Genomic DNA, 25,147 nt, shown 5'->3' on the forward strand with positions numbered 1-25,147 from the left:
CACGAATCCCGTGTGAGGCGCCGTTGAGAACGGCAAGCGAGTAGCAGAAGCGAAGTCCGGAGGAGATCCGCGTGTCGGCCACGTGAGGTGCCGCAGCAACAGAAGCAACCGCCGATGCCTCCACGCAAGTAACCGTTCAAACCGTGAGTACTCATTTTTCTATCCCATGCGCATGGTGAATTTCACCCCTAGCCCGAGTTAAACCGCTAGCGTGGCCACACCGTTCATTTCGGCCCTACCGTTCGTTCCGTTTATGCGTCGGTAGTCGGCAACATAAATTGAATCCCCGATGAACACCACCCGTTGCACCGCACACACATGAATTTACCGCACACGAGAAGAGAGAAAGAGAGTAGCTAGAGTAAAGAGGGAATGAAGTAGTAGAATAGGCCTAGGATAAGATTGTAAATATTGTCGATAGAGTAGAAGTTAAGAAATGAATTGAATATAGCATGAAACGATAGGGAGGAAGTTTGGATTTGAAGAGGAGGTGTTTTAATAAATGAGTACACTATAGTCCAAAAGTGTTTGAATAGCTTTTTCTTGGGAGAAGTCTAGAGAGGTAAATGTAGAGGGATTTTCACGTTTCGGGTAGTTTTGTTTTTGGTCGTTTTTTTTGGATATTTTACTGGAGGGGTTGACTCCGAATTCAACCAAGGGACAGCTCTTTAATCGAACGAAGATTCGTTCGAGGTGTTTGAGTCTTGTTTTCCCGTGATGATAACCATCGCGAGCACTACTTTGTCGTCGGCGAAAATCACCTTTACGTACTCTAATTTCTTTATTCGCACGACTTCGGTCGTGAAGCATTTCGTTTCCCTGATCAGCCAGCTTGTTTCCCGCCCATTCATTTGGAAAAAAACAGAACCCTCCCCTGAAGGGTCTCAGTTCGGTCGGGCAACCTTTCAATCTCGGTAAGTGGTCTCCCTCGGGAGTGGTGCGTAAGCCATTTTTACTTGTTCCCGGGAAACTCGCAAGGCTGGCGGGTTACATTTGGCGCCCAACAGAATTGGCAAAACACAACTCATTTTGGTAGCGTTTTTTTTTTGTCTGAGCAAAATTTCTATGATATTTTTTTTTCTGTACAATATTTAGGTTTAATTAGCAATAAATTCCCATTGAATTCGAACTAATTTTAAGTTTTTTCGGAAATCGTTAACTGCTAAAGCAGCATTCCTCTATTTTGTTAAACTTTGATTTTAAATTGCCACTCTCAGTCAAAATAAAAAGTTCTAAAATGGACAAATTTCCGTACGCCGAACATTTGATTTTAGAAGAAGTCGACTATGAGCTTCTCATAAGAGGCGTCTTAGATGATAAAGTTGCAGCTCTTGATCTGGCAGCTAAACAAAGGTATCTGCGGACTTTGTTTAAAGCAGATGTAAAAAATTTGAAAATTATTCCTCTCCGTATAGCGTTTCGGACGAATATGACCATATCGATGGTAGAATAACGGATCTGGAACACGCGTTTCAGCGCTATGGTGTGGAACAACGGTACATTTCTCGGTTGTTGCATTACTATTACCGTGCAAAAAGGTGTTTGGCTGATCAAGAGGATGAAACGCAACTTAAGCGAAAGCTTGTTCGTCGCATCGAAGAATGTATGCAAGAGTACAAAGTAGGGCCCCCAGCGTTTCAGTACGTAGAGCAAATCAGCGACATGCTTAACGAGGCAGCTAAAAGTAGTTCCGGTCATACCGAACAGCGACTACAGAACAGCAGCACCCCTAAGGCAACCGGTGCCATACCGAAGGCACCGGAGATGACTCTAGACGACCCGATTCCGAACAGCGCAGCAAAGTCGAGTGGGCAAGAGGATGAGATGCACGAACGTATGAACCACTTGGAGAGGATGCTCGAAAGTGTGACGAAAATGTTGACGGAGCGAGAGCCACCGATGACGCGGACGAATGCGACATTGCCGCCGAGAGAGGTAACAACGCGACCACCGAAAGTGGTAAGCGCCACAGCGACACCACAACAAACGGTTCCAACCAGCCCAGCAGATGACGAGCTTTTTGATTTGCTGAAAAACGTCAGTAGATTATTGAGCGAACGGCAGGCACAGGTTATGCAACAGAGGAGAGAACCGGAAGCATGTGACGATTCGGCCTAGGCTTTCCGGATTGTTTGCTTCTGTAGAACCGGAGGAAACGGACGAGGAGAGCGTAAGAGGTATGAGGCCTAGCAGCCGGCATTACGAAACGGCTCGAGGTCAGCAGAGGACCAGGAGAAATCTAAGAGCGCGAGACGAGCAGGACGATTCAGAGGTTTCAGACGGAAGTAGCTTTACCTCACGCAGGAATGAAGGTTTGTGGAGGCGAGATCGAGGACGTGATCAGGGTATGAGAGACCACCTGAACCGAGTGGAGAAATGGAAACTCAGATTCAGCGGCGACTCGAGGTCCGTTAGCGTAGAGAACTTTCTCTATAAACTGAACAAAATCGCTGAATTGGAGGGAGTTCCAAAGCGACAGCTGCTGAGGGACATCCATCTTCTTTTAGAAGGGCCCGCATCCGATTGGTTCTTCACCTTTGTGGACGAGTTCGAGGACTGGTCGACATTCGAAAGGCTCATCAAATTCCGATTCGGGAACCCTAATCAGGATCAGGGAATCCGCCAGAGAATCCAAGAAAGGAAACAACAGCGAGGAGAGTCATTCATCGCATTCGTCACCGAGATCGAGAAGCTTAACCGAATGCTCTCCAAACCGTTGTCAAAAACAAGGAAATTTGAAATCATCTGGGACAACATGAGGCAGCACTACCGGTCGAAAATATCCATTGTCGACGTGAACGACCTACAGCAGCTGGTCAAGCTGAACCATCGGATTGATGCAGCAGATCCAAGCCTGCAGCAGAGTGGGGAACCACGGCGTATGGTTCACAACGTAGAGGTCGAAGAGGGATCGGACTACAACAGCGATGGGTCGGCAACGATTAACGTAATGCGACCTCGTCCAACCAGAGAGAATAGGCAATCCATCCAGAGCGCACCGAAGCTACAACAGAATAACAACTCCGAACAATCAGTGTCCAATACTGCGGCCCAACCAGCTCAACGAGCTTGCTGGAATTGCCAGCAAAACGGCCATGGATGGAGGGACTGTCCTAGACCCAAGGTAATATTCTGCTATGGTTGCGGAAATCTTGGGAGGACGATCCGTTGTTGCGAACGGTGTTCAAGAACATCGAATCAGGGAAACTAAGTTCGAGGAGTGGAGAAGGGAATCGAACCGCTTCTCAAATCAAAAAGGTTCCCACACCGAATAAGACTAATTTTGACCCTATGAAACAAATCCACCACATTCGTGTGAGTGTGACGAAATGTCCTCACATTAGAGTGCAGGTTTACGAGACAGAGATTGAGGCACTTTTAGATTCCGGTGCCGGCATCAGTGTCATCAACTCTTCAAGTTTGGCAGAACAGTACGGCTTGAAAATTCAACCGGCAGCCGTACGTGTTAGTACAGCAGACGGGACGGAGTACCGATGTTTGGGGTACCTGAACATACCGTTCACTTACAAAGGAATGACTAAGGTTGTTCCTACGATAATCGTTCCCCAAATCTCCAAATCTCTGATCCTCGGAGCTGATTTTTGGGAGAGCTTCGGAATCCAACCGATGATTGACGTAGGGAACGGACCAGAGAGGATCGAAACCCTCAACGAGGTAGCAGGACCGTACCTCTGCTTTAATATAGAGCCATCCGGTGAACTACCGAAAGTGGAGGAGAAAGTACCGGATGAAACCCTGGACTTACCGACTTTTGAGGTGCCAGCAGAGCCGGTACCAGAGAACATCGAGACAGAACATGAATTGACGAAGAGAGAAAGGACGAGGCTGATTGAAACCATCAAAAAGTTCGAGTTCACAGCACCAGGTAAGCTGGGACGAACCGACCAAATCCAGCACGAGATCATACTCAAGGACGATGCGAGGCCAAGGAATCAGCCGATCTATAAATGTTCTCCTTTCATACAGAAGGAGATAGACGCGGAAATTGAACGGTTCAAGGAGCTTGGTGTGATTGAAGAATGCTACAGCGAGTGGACTAATCCGCTGGTCCCGGTGAGAAAGTCGAACGGGAAGATTCGGGTTTGCCTTGACTCCCGTAGGATTAATGCGATGACCGTTAAGGACGCGTATCCGATGCAGAACATGCAGGACATCTTTCACAGGCTGGGCTGCGCAAAATATTACTCTATTATAGATTTGAAGGATGCCTATTTCCAAATCCCTTTAAAGGAGGAAAGCCGGAATTACACTGCATTCCGAACATCGAAAGGGCTGTTCCGGTTCAAGGTGTGTCCGTTTGGCCTGACCAACGCACCCTTCACCATGTGTCGCTTGATGAACAAAGTCATTGGCTTTGATCTTCAGCCCTTCGTCTTTGTTTATTTAGACGACATCGTGATCGCTACGGAAACTCTGGAGGAACATCTTCGACTCCTAGAGATAGTGGCAGAACGATTGAGGAGGGCAAAGCTAACCATTTCGCTAGAAAAGTCTAGGTTCTGTAGGAAACAGGTGATGTATTTAGGATACCTGCTGACAGAGCGCGGCGTGTCCATCGATCGGTCCAGGATTCAACCGATTCTGGACTACGCTCGGCCTAAATCAGTCAAGGACATCCGGAGGTTAATGGGCCTGGCTGGTTTTTACCAGAAATTTATCCGGAATTACAGCAGAGTGACTGCACCTATCACGGATCTGTTGAGGAAGGATAAGAAAAAGTTCACCTGGTCGGAAGAAGCGGAAGCAGCGTTCAACGAGCTAAAATCCGTTTTGATATCAGCTCCGATTCTGGCAAATCCGGATTTCTCCAAGCCATTTGCCATCGAGTCTGATGCATCAGAGAATGCGGTAGGAGCTGCGTTAGTCCAGGAGCAGGAAGGACAGACGAGAGTAATAGGATATTTCAGTAAGAAGCTCAGTTGCACCCAGCGGAAGTACTCGGCAGTAGAGAAAGAGTGTCTCGGAGTCCTACTGGCCATAGATAACTTCAGGCACTACGTGGAAGGCACTCGATTCAAGGTAGTGATGGATGCGAGAAGTCTGCTGTGGCTCTTCAAAATCGGAGCGGAATCGGGGAATTCAAAACTCCTCCGGTGGGCCCTTCGAATCCAATCCTACGACATCGAACTCGAGTACCGCAAAGGGAAGAACAACATAACCGCCGACTGCTTGTCCAGATCGATCGAGACGGTTATGGTGATCCAGCCGAATCCAGACTACGAAGAGCTAGCTGCGGACATTATAGCCAACCCGGTGAAATACGGCGAATACCGGGTAATAGACGGGAAGATCTGGAAGTACACGAAAGGTACAAACCGCCGAAACGATCCACGGTTTTCGTGGAAGAAGTTGCCAGATGAAGCAGAGAGACTCGCCATTATTCGAGAGGAGCATGATAAAGCACATTTCGGGTTTGATAAAACCTTATCTGCTATCAAGGAACGCTACGTTTGGCCAAAGATGAAACAGCAAATCCGCAAGTTCTGCAAAGAATGTTTGAGTTGCCAAACAAGCAAAGCAGGGAACAAGAATGTGACACCACCAATGGGGTCAAAGAAGCCGGTGGAGTACCCGTGGCAATTCGTCACACTGGACTACATTGGGCCTCTACCAGCATCTGGCAAAAATCGTTGCACCTGTTTGCTAGTTGCTACTGACGTTTTCAGCAAATTTGTGCTCGTGCAACCTTTTAGAGAGGCTAAGGCAGAACCGTTAGCAGAGTTTGTGGAAAATATGATTTTCCGGCTGTTTGGTGTTCCGGAGATCATTCTTACGGACAATGGGACACAGTTTGTGTCCAAGGTGTTCAAAAACCTTTTAAAGGCTTACGGCGTCAACCATTGGCTAACTACCGCTTATCATCCCCAAGTCAACAACACTGAGCGTGTCAACAGGGTGATAACGACGGCAATAAGAGCGACCTTGAAAAAGAATCACAAACATTGGGCGGAAGGAATCCAGGGAATCGCTAATGCGATCCGGACTGCCATCCATGATTCTACAAAATACAGCCCCTACTTTGTTGTGTTCGGGAGGAATCAGGTGTCAGACGGACGAGAGTATGCTCAAATACGAGACAACTACAATGTAAGATTTTTGAGATTTTTTCGTTGATATGGATTATTTAATGTTTTAGTTGATTTTATAAATGTATGATTGTGTGGTCAACAGCCTGATGCGTAGTTTCAGTTTAATTGTTTGATCAAGATAGTTGTTTCTTTATATTTTGAGAGTTGCTTTTGTATATATTTGTTTTTAATTTCCTTGTAAATATTAAAATTAGAAATTAGTTTAAGGTTTTGATTTGCTTTTGAATTTATTTGGAGATTTCTGCTGGAGACCGGAGTTGTAAAACGTTGATGGTCAGTGGCAGGCATGATAATTCTTTCATGACTTGTAAATAGAGGTTGAGTCAAATTTCTGACGATGAACACATATGACCCCGGAGGTCCTAAGTAACTACAAAAGCAGTATCAAATGACCTTCGAAAATTTGATTGGTTTTTGAACCTTTTTATTCAACTCCAATCAAATTTTCGAAAATTTAGTGAGGAATGATGTGGCGGTACCACGAATAGTTGAATTTGAAATGAATCTTAGTTTAAGTTGTACAGAATAATTTCGTATCGTTGAATTATATCATTGAATTACCCCTTGTATATAGACCACTCACTCGAGTGAAATACTGAATTCGAGTTCATTTGTTCATTTGCTCCACTCCGCATACCATTTATAGAATGAGTTCCCTGTTCGATTCTGGCTCTGAGCGTAAATCGACAGCCAAGCGATCTTTTTGCAGAAGACCGTGATCTCGGTTCGAGGCTCGGGCATCGACCTAGGTTCAAGTTTCGTTGACCCCTTAAGTCTTTTATAAAACTTCGGGTGGGCAGCGAGTTGGATGATCGTGCCCACTAAGGGAAATTGAATGCTTTCTCCCGACGGGTAGAGAAAGTAGTATGCGTGAAGGCGATTTTTGACCTTCGCGAAATTCTACTTCGTAGATTTCGCGTAATGTCCGGCGACGAAGATTTGCAAATCTCGCGCCTAATCTGAGGATCCCTGAACTCGACTCTTTCAATTCGTTCTGGTCTGTGGAAGAGGCGAGAGCGGTCCTAGTATTCTAAACGCGCCGTGGTGTGAAGTTCTAGGTGAACTATAGTCAAACGTGAAGAGACCTTTATGTTACTAATTTAGAATTTTCCCTTATTTCCCTCAAGTAGCTAGTTAGGCAAAAGTTAAGTGCCGTAGTAGTGCTTTGTGCAAGTTGGCGGTTATTGTGCGAGTGTTGAACCTTGAATGCGACAGGTAATTCCGTGGTGCTATAAGGTGTCCGTGGGTATATTATAAGTTAAAGCCGTGTGTCGGCATGTTTCCGTTGACAGGATTTGTGGCAAGTTGCAAGGCCCGTCACACCACACCCAATCGTCAGTGACCGTTTTCGACCCCGCAGTCCAGCTTCGGAGTTTTCCCGGTGGTACACGTGGGCCGGAGAGGGCAAGCGTACCATCATCCCGCGCCCTTGGCAGGGCGGCAACAGCGAGCGAGTCGGTTTCGGACCGACATTCATCAACCCAGCATATTTCCGTGAGAACAACCAGCAAAGTTCCGTCGAGCGTCCCGAACCGGTTTCAAACCGGTAACCCCCGCGTGAGAGTCACGCACGCTACCAACTGAGCCATCGTTGGTGACGACCACCGATGTGACGGCTGTACCCCGTCGAGCAAGTCCACGAATCCCGTGTGAGGCGCCGTTGAGAACGGCAAGCGAGTAGCAGAAGCGAAGTCCGGAGGAGATCCGCGTGTCGGCCACGTGAGGTGCCGCAGCAACAGAAGCAACCGCCGATGCCTCCACGCAAGTAACCGTTCAAACCGTGAGTACTCATTTTTCTATCCCATGCGCATGGTGAATTTCACCCCTAGCCCGAGTTAAACCGCTAGCGTGGCCACACCGTTCATTTCGGCCCTACCGTTCGTTCCGTTTATGCGTCGGTAGTCGGCAACATAAATTGAATCCCCGATGAACACCACCCGTTGCACCGCACACACATGAATTTACCGCACACGAGAAGAGAGAAAGAGAGTAGCTAGAGTAAAGAGGGAATGAAGTAGTAGAATAGGCCTAGGATAAGATTGTAAATATTGTCGATAGATGGTTGGTTGGTTTGACTTTATTAACGAGATTTTTAGCCCTGGGCTAGTTCATCTCGGGACCAACGGCTTTACTTCCCTTCCGAAGGAAGCCATCACTATAACTTTTTACATCACAAGTGACTATGTCGGGGATGGGATTCGATCCCAGGTCCTCGGCGTGAGAGGCGAGTGTTCTAACCACTACACCAGGTCCGTCCCCTTGTCGATAGAGTAGAAGTTAAGAAATGAATTGAATATATCATGAAACGAAAGGGAGGAAGTTTGGATTTGAAGAGGAGGTGTTTTAATAAATGAGTACACTATAGTCCAAAAGTGTTTGAATAGCTTTTTCTTGGGAGAAATCTAGAGAGGTAAATGTAGAGGGATTTTCACGTTTCGGGTAGTTTTGTTTTTGGTCGTTTTTTTTGGATATTTTACTGGAGGGGTTGACTCCGAATTCAACCAAGGGACAGCTCTTTAATCGAACGAAGATTCGTTCGAGGTGTTTGAGTCTTGTTTTCCCGTGATGATAACCATCGCGAGCACTACTTTGTCGTCGGCGAAAATCACCTTTACGTACTCTAATTTCTTTATTCGCACGACTTCGGTCGTGAAGCATATCGTTTCCCTGATCAGCCAGCTTGTTTCCCGCCTATTCATTTGGAAAAAAACAGAACCCTCCCCTGAAGGGTCTCAGTTCGGTCGGGCAACCTTTCAATCTCGGTAAGTGGTCTCCCTCGGGAGTGGCGCGTAAGCCATTTTTACTTGTTCCCGGGAAACTCGCAAGGCTGGCGGGTTACACGTTAACCAAATTGGTGAAAACTGGCAAAACATTGCTGAAATTCAGATAATTGATACTGACAATAAGCATCAATATTCAGCAAGGCGAAAATCCAGATTTCAAACGGGGTGATGACCAAGAGTAGGTGCTCCGCGCAGCAATTTTATTTCAAAAAGTGTTACGCGAGCCAAAAAGGCTAAAAACCCCTGACGTAGAGAAAGAGGGCTGGAGAAAAAAGTTTGGTCTTTTCAAAGTAATTTTCGCATAAACTTTCAATGGCGTGTACACAGTCATTCAAATCACTTCAAACTTTGAGAGGATGTTTTTATCATAAATGGCATTGTTCAAGGATAGGGGAGCCAAAACTTCAAAATTTAAAGTGAAGATGAATCGAAGCCAAACCTCAAATTTTCAAGAGCACGAATCTGGAGGACCAAACACCCATTTGAGCTGAAAACTTTATCGATTGGTCACCACCAGCGAGTGACCAATCGATTAAGTTTTCAGCTTAAATGTTTGGTTCTCCAGATTCGTGCTCTTGAAAATTTGAGGGTTGGCTTCGATTTATCTTCACCTTAACTCACTCTAGTGACCACACGTCCCGCCATTCGGCCATTTGTCCGGCGCTGAAAGGGTCCTGTCCGCTAGAAGCACCACGCCAATGTTGTGTACGAAAAAGCGAGGTTTTTCGACCTGTGTTGTACAAAATACAACAGCGCGACTACTGAACTGTTAATAATCTTAATCTAGACTCTGTAAAATTGGGCACTGCAATTCATCAGAATTATTCTCAGGATCTTTTGAAAATCATGAAAAGGATTACGTGGGATTGCTGACACTTCTGAGGAATTTTGTAAAATACTCCATTAGTCTTGGTTCAGACTTCTAGAAAATAGCTCTGTAGCAAACACTAAAATTTAAGCTTTCAATAGAATGAAAAACCGCACTATGGGCAACTAAAGCACAGCAATAGAAAATATATGCGAATTTTATAGACGTATTAAAGTTACTTGAATTTTGTATAGAATGCGCATAATTTTGAGTACCGTTTGAAATACAAATTGGACTACAGCTCAAAGCCAAATAAGATTTTATTACGAAACATATCTCATTTAAATTCATTTTTCACACTGTTGGACACAATTGACAAAAAGTTGAAATGTCGGAGTGCTCATGCTTCAATGAAACAGCTTTGATCTACAGAAGTCGTATATGACCTGGCCAGATCTTCTATATTTTAGGAATAACAAGATATCGTCAACTCAATTGCACTCTCCGGTAGAGTTGGGAGAAGTTCTGAGATTCACACTACAGCAGGCAAGCGTAGAAAATTGCAGTCAGCGAAACCAGTGAAACTTACGCCTATCGCTGCTGTACACGCTAGCATGGAAGTACCCTTTAATGGGTAAAATGATACCCATTTCCAACTAAAGTGGCTTAACTCATTAAAAGAGTAAAGTCCATTTACCCATTAAAGAGTATTCGCTTCGAACTTCAAATAATGGGTATTTTTCACTCTTGACGCCTTGTGCGAACATGGGTAATAAAACCCCATTATTTTGAGGGTTGCTGCAGATTGAGGTTATGGAAAGTGTTTTAGATTAAACAAAATCTTCATATAATATAGAAAAGAAAAAAATGAAAGACCTAGTACCACTTTTATTTCTCATAATTATTAACATATTCAACGAGAAGTGAAAATTCAGCATGAAGGTGGCAATTTTGCATACAGTCCAAGCACTACGGGAATCGTTGCAAATCGCCGATAAATTCTGCTAGTTACCTTGTGGTCATCCAATTAGCTGTAACGAGCAAAACGATTAATAATAGATTAACTAGATTAACTAGAATGTGTCCCCTGATATTACTTACGTATCGAAAAAAAGAGCATGTACGATCTTCTCGTCGATCGATAATTAATCAAACAGTTTTATTTCTTCACTAATACCGAGTGGTTAAAGGCAGAAATTGAAAAATGTCACTTTTGCTTGCAAACTATCATGGGCACTATTTACCCATTAATATCAACAGTAAGGAAACTTCATAATGTGGTTTAAGTACCCTTTTTTATGTCATTGAAAAATACCCTTTTTCTGACAACTCCATACAGAGCATAATAATGGGTACAAGAAACCCATTTAATGGGTACTTTCATGTTAGCGTGTAGGCAAAATGCCTTGAAAATAGCAAAACACCCATTGTTAAGGGCAACCCAAAACTACTGTGGAGAATGTTCTATTTCCCGCATTTACAGCCTTCAATGACACTATTGATTAAGAAATAGTAGTTTACGGAACAAGTTGCAGAACGATGATTTTTACAGCACGAGTCGTAAATTTATAATATACGTTTGCAGGAACTTAAATTATACATATTAAGATTATACCAGCTTTCAATTTAAACCTACAGAATTGATGAAAATACATCACCGTTATTGACCAAAGTAATTATGTTTTGCTGTTGGAAATATATAGTTTTATTCTCAAAACTCGAATTCCTCGTCACCTCAATACACGACGTATATTCCACTGTAGATACAAAATATGTGCAAGAATTGCTGATTTTATCGTTATGTGAAATTTTGTCCCGCTTTGGGGCAGAATACATCTGGTCATTTTACTCTAAGGCTTAGTAGCCCGTTAACCACATCAGAAGAGTTATGTCCATTTGTCTCAAAATCCGAAAAACATGAAATTTTAGAGAAGAACTAAACATTAAGTGATATTTTTACTTAATCTAAAGCAAAAACAAAAAGGTGCTTTTACAAGTATGAAAAAACACAGAGGGTAACATGTTTCCAAAAGTTCAATTGGTTATTTTTGACCAAAGTTTAACCAAAGACAAACAGACGTAACACTTAGAACAAATCCCGATCAAAATCATAGTCACGATGGCATGTACGCCCAATGCTAAAATCGGTGTGTTTGGCCGATAGACCAACAGATGGCGGTAGTGTGTAAACGTCAAACGCGAACATAAACGATGCGAGTGCTGCGGGTGGTGGATTTGCCACCTACCATATATTTGAATCGGCCGTTAAAAAGGTGGTCGATGGACATCGGTGAGAGTGTGACGTCTGTTTGTCTGTGGTTTAACTAAAAATACTCGAGTAAGAGTAGAAAGGTAAACAGACACATTATAATATCTTTGAAAGTTAACAAATCAGCTCATAGAAATTGTTGCACGTGCCTTTTGTTTTAATTTTGAGCACTCCTAACTACGGTACATGGCTTGACGTAATAAAACAACCTTTGAACTCGATGAGGCGTTCCTCGTTCTCTTGTACACATCGTTATTTTGTCATCGTCCAAATAAAAAAAAAACTAAAACCTGAATACTTTATTGAAATTAGTTAAAGAAAGCAATCAACAACTAAAACCATCAATGGCTTCAGTTGATATCACTGGATGCATTGATTATGCGTTACTTCAAACTGATAAAGGGCACGATTCTCAATCATCGGCACTTCTGCTCGTCATGTCGTCACTAGTCTTCAGTACTCAATCAGCTCTCTAACACAGTGGATGATTGATTCTGCGTCCCATACAGCTGCTTGGATTCACGTGTTGCACGCCAGTTGTAGTTGTTAGTGTGTTGCGTAGATGATAGTGCCGAAGTCGAGCTGAAACCCACAGGGCAGTTGCTGCAACAAAACAAGCAATTCGCTACGAACAGTTTGTTGTATTTGCGTTGTTTTGACTGACAATCCGACGACGAATGTTGAGAACTGAGAATGCAGCTGGGAAATTTGATATTGACCGTATTGGACCCGTTTCAAATCATCCGTAAGTACCTGCTGAAACCGTTGGCCGTGACCGGAATTGCTTACGCCGAGGAGTACAAACGAAAGACCAATGCCGGAGTGCAGTCGACGAAAAGCATACTGCTGAAGCTGATTGCCGCAGTGGTGGTTGGATTCTCCATCGTGTGGGCTTCGATTTTCATGTATGCTTACTTCTACTACTCATACATGCCAACCGTGTCGCACGTCAAAGATGTGTATCTCAACTACAGGTAAGCTCTAGATAAGCGTGAATGGTTGAAATGTTTCATTGAGATTCTTGCATTAGGAAGCTTTTTCATGTAAAACGAATGTACTAAACTTATTGCATTCAATTATATGAAATATATTTTTAAGTTCATTACAAATATTTATTACGGGGTTCCAAAGTTCGTATGATTTATCAATTCTTGAATATTGCCTTGAGATATATATAAATATCAACAGTAATTTCAGAACTTCAAGTTTTATAGAATCAACATCTTTCATTTCTGCGTTACAATTCCCATGATGAAATAGGGTTTTGTGGAATGGGTTAAATGCATGGCCTGATTCGCTACTCACCACAGAGTAACGCACACGCGCTAGTGTCTATGCACGAAAAATCGCTAACAGGTAACGCGAAAAATATTTGTATGGCGAGATGCATCTAACGAATTATTTCTCAACATTGGGAACAATATTTGAAAAAATATTTGGTACCGGTTATACGTAATGATAATGACTATCACCACCTACCAAATAATTTTTTCGATTAAAACTTCCATTCACAAGATATTTGAAGTTAGATGCCTTTCCCCATACAAAATCATTTGAGAAAACTTCTACTGATCAACTGTGACCAAGAGCAAAGCAGGTAATCCATTTGTTGTCTTCGTTGTCATCCAATTTTTATTTTTTTTTAATTTGAGTTCAAATTGAATTCCCCGATGATCTTCATGTGACCAATCAAATCACCATCTAGTATTTTATTATAACGAATTAACTGCAAGGCATTTTTTGCAGCTTGCAGTTTAATGTATTGATGCAAATGCAGAATATTAAGCATCCAAAGCAACAGTTGGTGTACTTTTCATTGCCCCTGTCATTGATTTACATGCAAGCCTATGTAACTTAGCCAGCTTCTTCTGAGCGGTTATCTTATTTGTCTTTTTCTACAATACCAGTGAAGCATAAATAATTTTTGTTGGACTATTGATTAATAAATTGATTTTACCATAATAAGTCGCAGACCCCAGTTTTTTTTCTAAGACTTTATTGCAGACTCATAGGGTATTGGTATGACCTTGTTCAGATCTTTTCTATCCAAGTTGTTCAACTTTTAGTGAGAATTGAAATTGAACTCCATCTAGAGAAGGCTGTGTGAGGTTAACCCTATTCCTCCTGCTAAAAGGCACGGTAACAGTTTTTGAAAGGTTTACGCTTCACTTCTACGCCATTTGAGAGTAATGTTCAACGCAGTTTGCAATCGATCGGAAATCGTGTTATCAAACTTTCCATGAATAACGATTGCCACTTCATCTGCGTATACAATTACTTCAACACCTTAATCTTTTAGATTTTTAAGGAGTTCGTTTACTACTAGAGACTATAGTAATGGCAATAACTATTGGAATTTTTGGAAACTAGTACAGGAGAATAGTGTAAAAATACTTATAATTGTTTCTAATGAAATAACACGATAATGAATTCAGAAACGATGTTCTCACTTCAATGGCGCTTTCACTTATGAATGAGAACGATGATGAATGGCGCGCTGGACGCGTACAAGAAGCTTTTCACCATCACAGTAGGTGATGCTTTTGCGTGTTGCCTGATGTGCGTCACAGTTGACAGCATATTTTCATCTTACTCCTCTGTAGCACATTCCACGGGCAAATTTTGCAGACGGCTCTTTTAAGTAGGGGAAGACGGGGTAAGACCGCCCGCCTAAGCAATTTAATTCATATGTCAAAATCAAGAATCAATAAATCATTTTTCTGCGCAGCATGTCGTTTTTTGAAGCCTTAGGCATGATCAAAAATTATCACAGGTGTTGTATTCGTAAAAAAATATTTATTTCTTGAAGCTTGAAAAAGTGATGTCTTATCACGACTATTTTTAGCGACGGGGTAAGACCGCCCACCCACGGGGTAAAAGCGACCACCATGATTTTCGTACATAATTTTGCGAAAAAAACATATCAGTTCGCTGTGATTCTAAAAAGTATAATGTTTTATGACTTTTACATTGATTAACGCGGATATTTAATTATTTTTAGGGTTAATTAATTTAAAAAACTTAGACACATTCTTACCATAAGGGTATTTTAGAAAAAATATGCGAATATAGCTTAATTTTTTTAACAAAATTGATTTAATTTTACTTGAATAGTAATGTACAACGTAGTTTCAACTTTGAAAATGGTTTAGACATTTAATTTGGTATAAATTAGGGGTGGCGGGCTTATCCCATCAACGGTGGTCCGTTTTACCCCACTTGTGTAATTTTCAGAACTATGTCCTTATTTCAAAGCTAAATATTTATAATTCGTTTTTTACTTCACTAATGCATATTTCACATTGTTGTTCAAGCATAGACGGGTAATTTGTAATGTTTTTACAACAAAATCTTTGCCGAAATCCTTAAGTGAACATCTGTTAAATTTAGATCAAATTCAATATCAACAAGCAGAAATCTTGTTTTTGATATTGTTTATGGAAAATTTCATGAAAATATCACCCTAAACGCTTCGGAATGACAAAAATCTTGTGTTAATGCAAAGTGCTTAATAAACTTTCAAGAAAACCGACATTTTCATGCCGAACTGAAGGTGGTCCGTCTTACCCCGGCGGGCGCTCTTACCCCGTCTTCCCCTACTCCGGACGGCGTACACAAAATCACAACTCGAGTCACTCCATCGGGTCCTGGATGAAGTTCAGTGATGCGGGCCAACGGCCAGCGGGCAGAAGTATGACATTCATCTTTCACGATAACGAGGTCTCCGACGTTTAACTGGTAACCCTTTGGATTGATTCTGTACAGTGAGTTCAGCTCCTTAAAATATTCATTTCGCAACCGATGGCAAAAAAGTTGGGAATACTTTTGAAAAGTATGGTATTGACTGGGACGGACATTTCGGACATCGACTTCGGGGAGAGCACGAATTAGTTATTTATGCAACAAGATGCAAAATGATGATTTTTTCAGTGCGAGTCGTACATTTATCCAACGAGGCTTGCCGAGCTGGATAAATACGACGAGTGCTGTAAAAATCGAGTTTTGCAACGAGTTGCATACAACATTTTTTGCAATTACGAAAACTACCGTTACAGTAGGATTATATCTAATACCATAAATGTAATCCACTAGAACCCACAAGGACGGACATCCATGCGTAGTAGTAACCTGGAAGAAAGGCACAGATTCTACACACGAAATATGAAACGAAACTTTTTCAAATTACAAGATAACTCCCGCTCACCAACGACAATCAAGGCAGGCTTCGCAAAAATCGCTAGTTTTCTTTTGTTGTGCACCTTAGATCTTTCTGGACAAACTTGAAAAAAGGGCCATAGTTTTTTGTGCATTTAATTATTATTTTGTTTGGAAAAGAGTAAAAAGAGCGTGTTTCAATACTTTATATTCGATCAAATTCAACGGTGCTATCGTGACATTGCTTTTGAGTGTGCAGGAATTGATATTCAACCGATTATTGTTAACTTTGTTGAAATGCAAAAATATGTTTTGATCAATTACGCACTTTTTTTTCAAATTTGTCCATTCTTTAAGTGGCTCACAGTGACAGTTAGTGACAGCAGAATCTCGGCTCACCTTGACGTACATAAATTTTGTATCGGTTTCTCCCTCCCAGGTAGTAACAGCTCATTCTATTTCAATCAGGTAGGCTGTGATACAGTTGAAAGGCTTGTCACAAATTTTCACACTTTCCAGGTTCCATAGCTGATTCAGTAGTCGAAGGCAGACTAGGTAAGACACCAAATACAATTTTCTATCCAAATTATGCAGTCATGCTGCGTATGTTGAACTGCTTAAGTGCTTTTTTCTGTTTCTGTTCGGGATGAACCACTGCGACCAGTTTTCTTTGATCTTTTGTGGTATAGCCGTGTCCTTTGTTTAGTGCATGTCGTTCTACTCCATTACTATTGAGAAATAATAAAGTCAGTGCCGTAGCGTGCGGTTGGCCAGGTTGGCACCCGCCAAGGGCGCCAGTCTAAAGGGGGCGCCAAAAACCGTGAATCACTTGGTAAAATTTTGAAAGATGCATATAAAATTAAGGCTTCTTATCAGTTACCATTTCAAAAGGATTTAAACAATTTTTGAAAGGCTTATACAAAACATGAAATAAGCACTTCCAAAGTTTTTTTTCAAGTTTAAAAATAAAAAAAAACACTTCCCCATCTACGAGAAGTTGACAGGTAAAATTGAAATTATTTTGAGCTTAAATAAAGGTTGCTGCACAAAGAGTAAATTCGTTGAACACAATCTCACTGAATCTCATGCTGAATTATAAAATTTCCATTGACTGTACTGAATCAAACTTTATAACTTTTTCCTGGGCGAGATTCACGAAACTCTGGACAGGGTTTCAATAGAAAATAGGGCAAGCTTCTCATAAAATCAAGGAGAGGATACCTATAACTTTGATCATTATTTTAAACTGCACGACTGCTTTTTCACAGTTTTCAAAAAAGTTAAACCTGTTAAAAAATTCTCACAGCAGACTGTGTTTAAAAATCTGTAATACATTTTTTATAACAAAAAACGAAGGTGTTACGAAGATTTTCGATGTAAATAGTACGGTTGTAACTATTTAGACAACATTGTTTACAAAATTCGACCACCTTTCAAAAAGTTTTTTATTTATTTGGTGGTTTTATGTATATATTGTCGAAAATATAAATTAGGTAATTACATTTGATGATCCCAGACAAAATTTCTCTCCCACCACGTAAAATTCAATTTAACGTTCTTGAAATATTCGTAAATATTCCATCTTTAGGTTACTGACTGTACAAAAAGATTATGATTTCTTTTGTAACACCAATTAGACAATTAATTGAAAATTCTTTTATATATTTAAGTAAACTATTTCATTGATTAATGACAAAATGTATGATTTAGTTCCAAGCATGCATTCATTTCGTAATGAAACTTCTAGAGAAAATCTTGACTGAATCTACGCGAATTCCCTTGAAATCTTCAATTTTTTTTATTTCACTTAGCATTTCCTAAAAATGAAACATATTTCAATTTTCGAATAACCTAAACCACCCTACACGAAGAATTTCATAATCATTCCTTTGTAATTACAATTATTAAGTATGTTTTGCTGAAACATTCTTAAATTTTTAAGAACTCATGGCTTTCAAATTCGTTTTTAAGCATAAGCACTTTAATTCTTTTTGTTCACTCGAGCAAAAGTTTTAAAAACTACCGTAATTCGGGGTAACATTGATCTTTTTTTTAGTTTTTCTTAAATTTTTCATTTCACAATACAAATGTTACAAGTTTCATATTTTTAAAACAAGTACTGGCACCCACCGCTCCTAGCTATGTACTTTATTTTGTTTTTCGAAAGATTTAAACATGTTTAAAAAAATGTTTTAAGTGATTTTTTGATTCAGCTGATATGGGGTAACATTGATCACCCAAGTAAACAACGTTCGCTAATATTGGAAATGTCGTTTTTTACTAAAATCAGGGCCCCTGAAGCCGAATATGAAGACCAAACTCTTACAAGTCATTTACTTTTTGAGTTATTTTAAAATTAAAAACACCTTGAACCGCGTAATACGCCTAAAAGTAGGCAATTTCCTCAGGAAATTCGACATTCGTAATAGTATTTAGTTAATGTTGCCTAAATGAATAAACTTATGAAAGATTTGACAACAGAATCGTTTTCGGCGATGCCATTTTTAGTAACACCCGCATTTTCCTTGATCACATCGTCTGCAGAACTCATGTGAGACATGAATTTTCGGTAGTGTCAGTGAAAATGATAGAAATCATTGTTTCGAAAAGTTGACAAATTTGTGCATGAACTAAACGCAATTTTGGCAAAAACCTTTATTATCATTAGCTTATGAATATACGAAAGAGAGGCACCATTCATGGTTCGAAAATGCTTCATCAATAAATCTTTATTTGAACGTTTAACAAGATGAGTCATCCCGATCAATGTTACCCCGCTGATCAATGTTACCCCGGATTACGGTACCTAAAATAAATGGTTCACCGATGTTTAGAAGAATTTTTCTTAAATTTGGTTTTAAACATCCAATAGATTTTGAAGCCACAGTATGTCTTTAGCCACATGAACTGAAAATTTCCTCAAGAATTTCTGAACTTAACAAATATGTTAGCTGCTTATGATACTTTTGATAACTTTCATAAAATATCTTGTTGAAGTCACTCTAGTATTTCAGAAAAAAAAAATAATTATATGTTTATATAAGTTTCTACCAAGGGGCGCTGAAATGGAGGTTCGCCAAGGGCGCCACGAGGCAACGCTACGGCTCTGAATAAAGTAGTCGTTTTTTATACAAATATCATTCTTTACCATTTTGCATAGAGCCTATTTAGAAAAAGATACCGCTATTTATATCTTTTGGAGAAAACAGTTTGTCACAATTAAACTCTCAAAAGCGCGCCCCTTAATCAGGTTCGGTCACTAAGCTGGTTGAATGATACTGATTTTGACCATGCATCGGTACTCTAGCGTATCAAATTATTGCTTCTACTTATAAGATTCAAAGTCGTTTTTTGAAACTGTGAACAGATTTCATCGCATGAGACATTTAGATTCCTTGAAACAGAAAGCTTATTTTAGAATTTAAGAGTTCGCTACTCCACCGATTCGGAATCGTTTCCCTCCTAGATATCGAATGATAAACTTTGAAACTCGGAAAGAAATTGTCTCATGAGTTGAAACCAACCTCAGTTGCTGATTGAGCCATTTTTCCACTTCGACCACCTCATCATCTAGGACAAATAGGTGGGTCTTAGTGGCTTGTTACTCTCTTATACTCTTCCGACCGTAACTTATAAGTATTCACAAGAACAGATACAACAAGAGTACAATATGGTAGATCTTACCCCGTAACGCACCTCGTAAAGGTGATCTACCCGCGTTACGGGCCAGCTTAAGTGCTTACATGAATCGTGTGATGCTCCCGTCTTATTAAGGATAGTAAATAGTGAAACATTGGCTCTACTGCCCCCCCTCGCATGACGAGGCTATTCCCATTCAGAATCCCTGAGTCGGGTTCGGATCGTCCAACGGATGTATGAATCAGAAGTCATCTTGAATTTAAGAGCAATTCGTTGAATGGCTTATGGAGGCACTCAGATATAATTTCGCCAGCGGCAACAGCGGTCGAGAGTTCATGCACCCTTCAATGGACCAATGCACTTTTGCACGGGTTCACTATTTGAAGTTTTAGCGGTGCCGTGTTATTTATGTGACCACGGAAACGAGTGAATTCGGCACCGCTCGAACGTCAAATTGGTGAACTCGTGCGTCGGTCCATGCACGAGTTCATGAATTTGACGTTTAAGCGGTGCCGAATTCACTCGTTGCCATGGTCACGTAAATAACACGGCACCGCTCAAACGTCAGATAGTGAACTCATGCATCGGTCCATTTTGATGATCACAGTAGACAAAGCAGAGCAGAGCCAAGCTGGTGCACGAGGTGAGTTTTAGTAACCTTGACTGCTGCCTCCCAGAGCGCGGGGAGTTATTACGCGTTACAAGAAAAAAAAAAATTATTCGTAGAAAATTGAAACACTCAGGCTGCAAAATTTTCCAGCATAAACATCAAAGTTAGCCTTGCTCGTCGTTAGGTGTGATTGTTTTGATTGGCGTGACAATCAGGAAAAAATTTAAAGATCTCAGTGATTGGTATGCTATGAACATATGAAAAATTGTAATGTTGCTCTACACAAAAATGTACCTCTCCCTTTCACTCTTCATGAATCTTGTAAACAACAAGGCCAATAAAAATCAAAATCCCATACAAAATCAAAACAGTGCAGAGGCTTATAATGTCCATGTCCAGTAGGTAACTAGAAATATTATATTTTTGATGAACATCTACGTGCTGAGAGCTCCTCTCTGGGGCGCAGTTTTGCTAGATGACTTCATGACATCAATATCCCTTATCTCATGAACTGTCTCCTTCTACGCGATTCCAATTAGTGTCCCCCATGGAGGGATAGGTGTCTAAGAGCATTGAAATTAATTGGAAGGCTCAATTTCCAAGGCTTATCGTAGGACATGATGAACCATCGATGAAAAAGGTAGTGATTGATTGATGTTTTTTTTCAGTCAGCCTTCAACGCACACTATGTGATTTTTGTTCTGTGCGGAGATAGCTCACTGCGCGTTATTTCCGCGAGCCTATCCAAATTTTTAAATTTCCCCGCAATATCATGTGCCATTTGATGTTTTCCTCAGCGAGATGCTTGACGATCTTATCCTTGTCGGGATTGAATTGAAGCATAGTGTAGAGTGCGTGCAGTTTCATTTTTCGCCCCAATATAATTCGTACCGTTATCTGAATACGAAAACTGCGGCTTGTTCCGCCGCCAAACGAAACAATCAAGTGCCATCAGGAATGGAACCATACTCAGATCACTCACCAACTGGACCGCCTTTGAACTCAAACAAAGAAGACGCAAATGTATGATTTGCAACCGACGGCCTTGTGGTGAATTGGCTTGAGGAAAATGGGACCGCAGTAATCAACACTGGTGCACGCTAAGGCTTCGTTGGCGGTAACACGGGTAACGGGTAGCTGGTCAATCGGTTGCTGGATGGGTTTGGGATTTGATCTGCTGCACCTGTAGCACTTTCGGATGGCATTTTGAACTGCTTTCCGACCATTTAGCGACCAGAAATCGTCTCGAACGACTGACAAGATCATCGTAACTCCTCCGTGAATGAGCTTGCAATGGTGGTGGCTCAAAAGTAGTTGCGTGAAAGGGTGGAATCCAGGAATAACAATCTGATGCTTCGCATTGAAGGATTCGTTGGACAGCCTTAATCGGAAACCGACGCGAATCAATCCATCCGGAACGTCCGTGGGGGGCCTTTCAACCACTGAATAATGATAGTCGAGTCCAACTAGAAGAAGCTTCTAGGGAACTTCATATTTAACGCAGCGATGACCTGTTCTTCTAAGCGGGTGGCGAGCAGAGTGGCACACAGTTCCAAACGAGGGATGCTCAACGATTTTAGAGGGGCATCCTACGATTTGGAAGCAAGCAAACTCACATGTACACGTCCTTCAGAGTCCTCGGAGCGGATGTACATCCAGGCGTCATAGCCGACTTCCGACGCATCAGCAAAACAGTGCAGTTCCGCAGAGCCTTGAACAAACGCAAATCGGACGTTGCTGAAGTTGCTCGCAGAATTGGTGCTATTTTCGTTGCAAGTGTCAGGTGATACTTCGTCGTCCCAATCTAAGGCCAGTAACCACAAATGCTGCATTAGTACTTTAACTTGTACGACAACGGGAGCGATGATACCAAGCGTATTCCCAAGGTCTTGATTATTTCGCCTGGGTCGAACTTCACAGACAATTGTGTCCCAAGCAGCTCAGAGGGAAGTCCGGATAGAATCGGGAGCGTATTGAAACACCATTTACGGACACGAAATCCTTCAAGATTGAAGAGTTCTTCATGGAGTTGAATTGCGTCATCAATACTGTCGGCTCCAACGAGTAGATCTTCGACGTAAGTGTTTTTTTTTTTCAAACAAGTTGAAATTTAGCGTGACATAATTTGTGTGCCATCCCTTAGTAGTGTTTGATCTATTGATCGCGTCGCTTGCTCCTGTGGGGTGGGCGACAAACACTTGTGCGCCGTACAATCCGGTTATAGAATAACATGTCGAATTCGGTTAAGCGTGAATATATGATGGATCGCATCACCATAGGTGACTCCCAGATCCTTACCCAATATCCTTTCCATGACAACTGTGGAGATGCAGAGCTATACTCAGTCTTTAGTAACAATGGTTGACTAACTGATATTCCTTCCCTTCCCCGATGTCCGTAAGGACGTGGCCGGTGCTGTTATTGATTTTTAAAATATGAGCTCTCGACTTGTGTACATTGAGGAATGGTAAGCTAATCCCAAGCCGTGTTCCTTAAATCCCTGGGCTTCAATTGTTCTGGTCAATCACGGAATAGCAACTACGAATTGTAGGTCATCTATGCTCAGGGATTGAATCCTGAGAAAATTGAGAGAATCTCTCACGTATCGCTCTCTGTAACTATCATAACATGCTGCACATTATGAGAGACTGTTTATCGTATACTGCTACAAGTTTGATCAGATTGGGGGGATAGTAGTGCATGATAAAACCCCTCTAAACATGCTCCAAGCCTGGGGGACACTGTTGTTATTGGAAGTTCGTGGATTGTTTATCGTGCCAGCAAAGAAAAACACCTATCCCCAACGGTAAACAAGCGAGAAAAATGGATTTTATCATCGCTCTCTCGTTGGGGCTCTCGCTCGCTGCTTCCATTTATCAGACTTGTTACACCTTGCGATACAATGACGATCGTGGACCGCAACAGATCGGATGTTTTTCTTTGCTTGCTTTGATCGTGCTTCATTCTCAAATGAGAGCGAATTCTGCAACGCCTGTCTATGCTCATGCTCATTTTCAGACATTTCTTTAGATTCTATATGTGATTCTATTAGTTATTCTTGGTCTCAATTTCCAATTTATCCATTCTTTTTATCTTTTCAATTTGTATGGGCTGTTCAGCAAAGAATTATCCATTGCCTTATAAGTAATATGATGTTTATTATGCCTGAGGACTCTGCTCAGTGATCACTTTAATATAAAATTGCACTATAATCAAGGCTAACATAAGAATCATACTTATAATTTTATAAAATGAAAACATTTATGTTACATTAATATCGATACTCACGACAAAATGCTTATCATACGCACAACCATATTCATTTAATTCCATTTATCTTACCTTTGCAGAGACTGCCTTCCCGAGCAAAAGTGCCTCGGCTATCCTTCAGACAAAGTGGTCTTAACTAATAAACAACAGTTCCTGATGGTAGGACAAGCCTACAAAGTAACACTTTACCTTGAAATGCCAGAATCAGTTCAAAATGACAAAATAGGTAAATCTTATCATTCAAAAAAATATGAAACGATCGAATTTCTTGCAAATCTTCTATTTTAGGGATGTTCACCGTTTGTGCAACCATGCTGGATAACGAGGCCAGCGAGCATTCCACCAAATCCTGTCGTCTTTCGATGATCCACTTCAAATCTAGTCTACTGAAAATGATTACCACGGTAGTGTTGGCACCATTCTTCGTCCTGGGCTATCGAGAGGAGAAACAAACCGTGGCCATCGATTTGTTCACCCATTTCGAGGACAGTCAAGCGCATCCGGTAACCAGCGTCGATATTTCCGTCCTCTCGAGGGACATCCAGTTCTACTCCGCGCAGCTTCACATCACTGCCAACTTCTCCGGACTGCGGTATTTGATGTTCAACTGGCCGATTATTTCTGCTGTTATAGGTTTGTGCAGTTTATGATGGTATTTTAAAGAATAGTTTTATGAAACTTTCATTCATTTTCAGGAATCCTTACCAACTTGTTTTTCATCCTGATTATTTGCGTGCTGAGCTGGTACCACTGGGACGACAAGGAATGGATAGTTGAAATAAAGGATCGATATCATCAAATCCTGAGTACTCCCACCAAAATCATCGCAAAATCTCTAGCAGAACCCGCATCAGTGTTGCTAAAGGAAGAAAAAGAAGAAAAAGAAAAGGAAGAAGAAGATGAACTAACAACAGATGATATCGAAGAGGTGTCCAGCTTCAAAGATGATTTGGGACTGACATCGTAGGATTGTAAATAGATCGGGTTATACTTAATTGGTGATATGAGTGTTATTGTCGCTTATTTAATAATCAACATGCAAATATTTAAAACGGTTTTAACAAAAAGCAAAATAAATAAGCGCTGTTGCTATCTTTCTTTAAAAATGCTTTTCATCGTTTAAGAATTTATTACAGAATTCATAACAGTTGGAGTTTGATCGTCCAATCTTTATTTTTTTTTTCGACAAGAAGTAAAAGCGGACCAATTGAACCATACTTAGAAGGATCCAATTTGTATTATTTGCCGACCGATTTCAATACCGTGATGAATCAAAATCCGGACGGTACCAATATCCGGACACTCTGATAATATTCATTAATTAAACGAAAAATTTAATTTAATTTTGCCTGTTTTTAAGCCTATTAACTATTTATGATACTTCTGATCATTTTACTGATAGTTGTAATCTAGTTATCATTGCCAAATAATTCTTAAAAATACAAAACAAATATGCCGCTCCGTCCGGACGTCATTTTTTCGCATCGTTAGTTTATTCGGTAG

General features: G+C 41.1%; 1 protein-coding gene across 1 annotated transcript; it reads left to right on the forward strand.

The window, feature by feature from the left end:
• The first annotated feature begins 12,311 nt into the window (after window positions 1–12,311).
• On the forward strand, window positions 12,312–24,752 carry LOC5573580 (seipin). The gene is made up of 4 exons (XM_001654664.2): window positions 12,312–12,944; window positions 23,725–23,870; window positions 23,933–24,277; window positions 24,340–24,752. The coding sequence occupies exons 1-4, from the start codon at window positions 12,664–12,666 to the stop codon at window positions 24,609–24,611; spliced, it is 1,044 nt and encodes a 347-aa protein (XP_001654714.2). The 5' UTR covers window positions 12,312–12,663; the 3' UTR covers window positions 24,612–24,752.
• The last annotated feature ends 395 nt before the right edge of the window (window positions 24,753–25,147 follow it).

The sequence above is a fragment of the Aedes aegypti genome, chromosome 3 (genome assembly GCF_002204515.2).
Source record: "Aedes aegypti strain LVP_AGWG chromosome 3, AaegL5.0 Primary Assembly, whole genome shotgun sequence".
Classification (NCBI taxonomy): domain Eukaryota; kingdom Metazoa; phylum Arthropoda; class Insecta; order Diptera; family Culicidae; genus Aedes; species Aedes aegypti.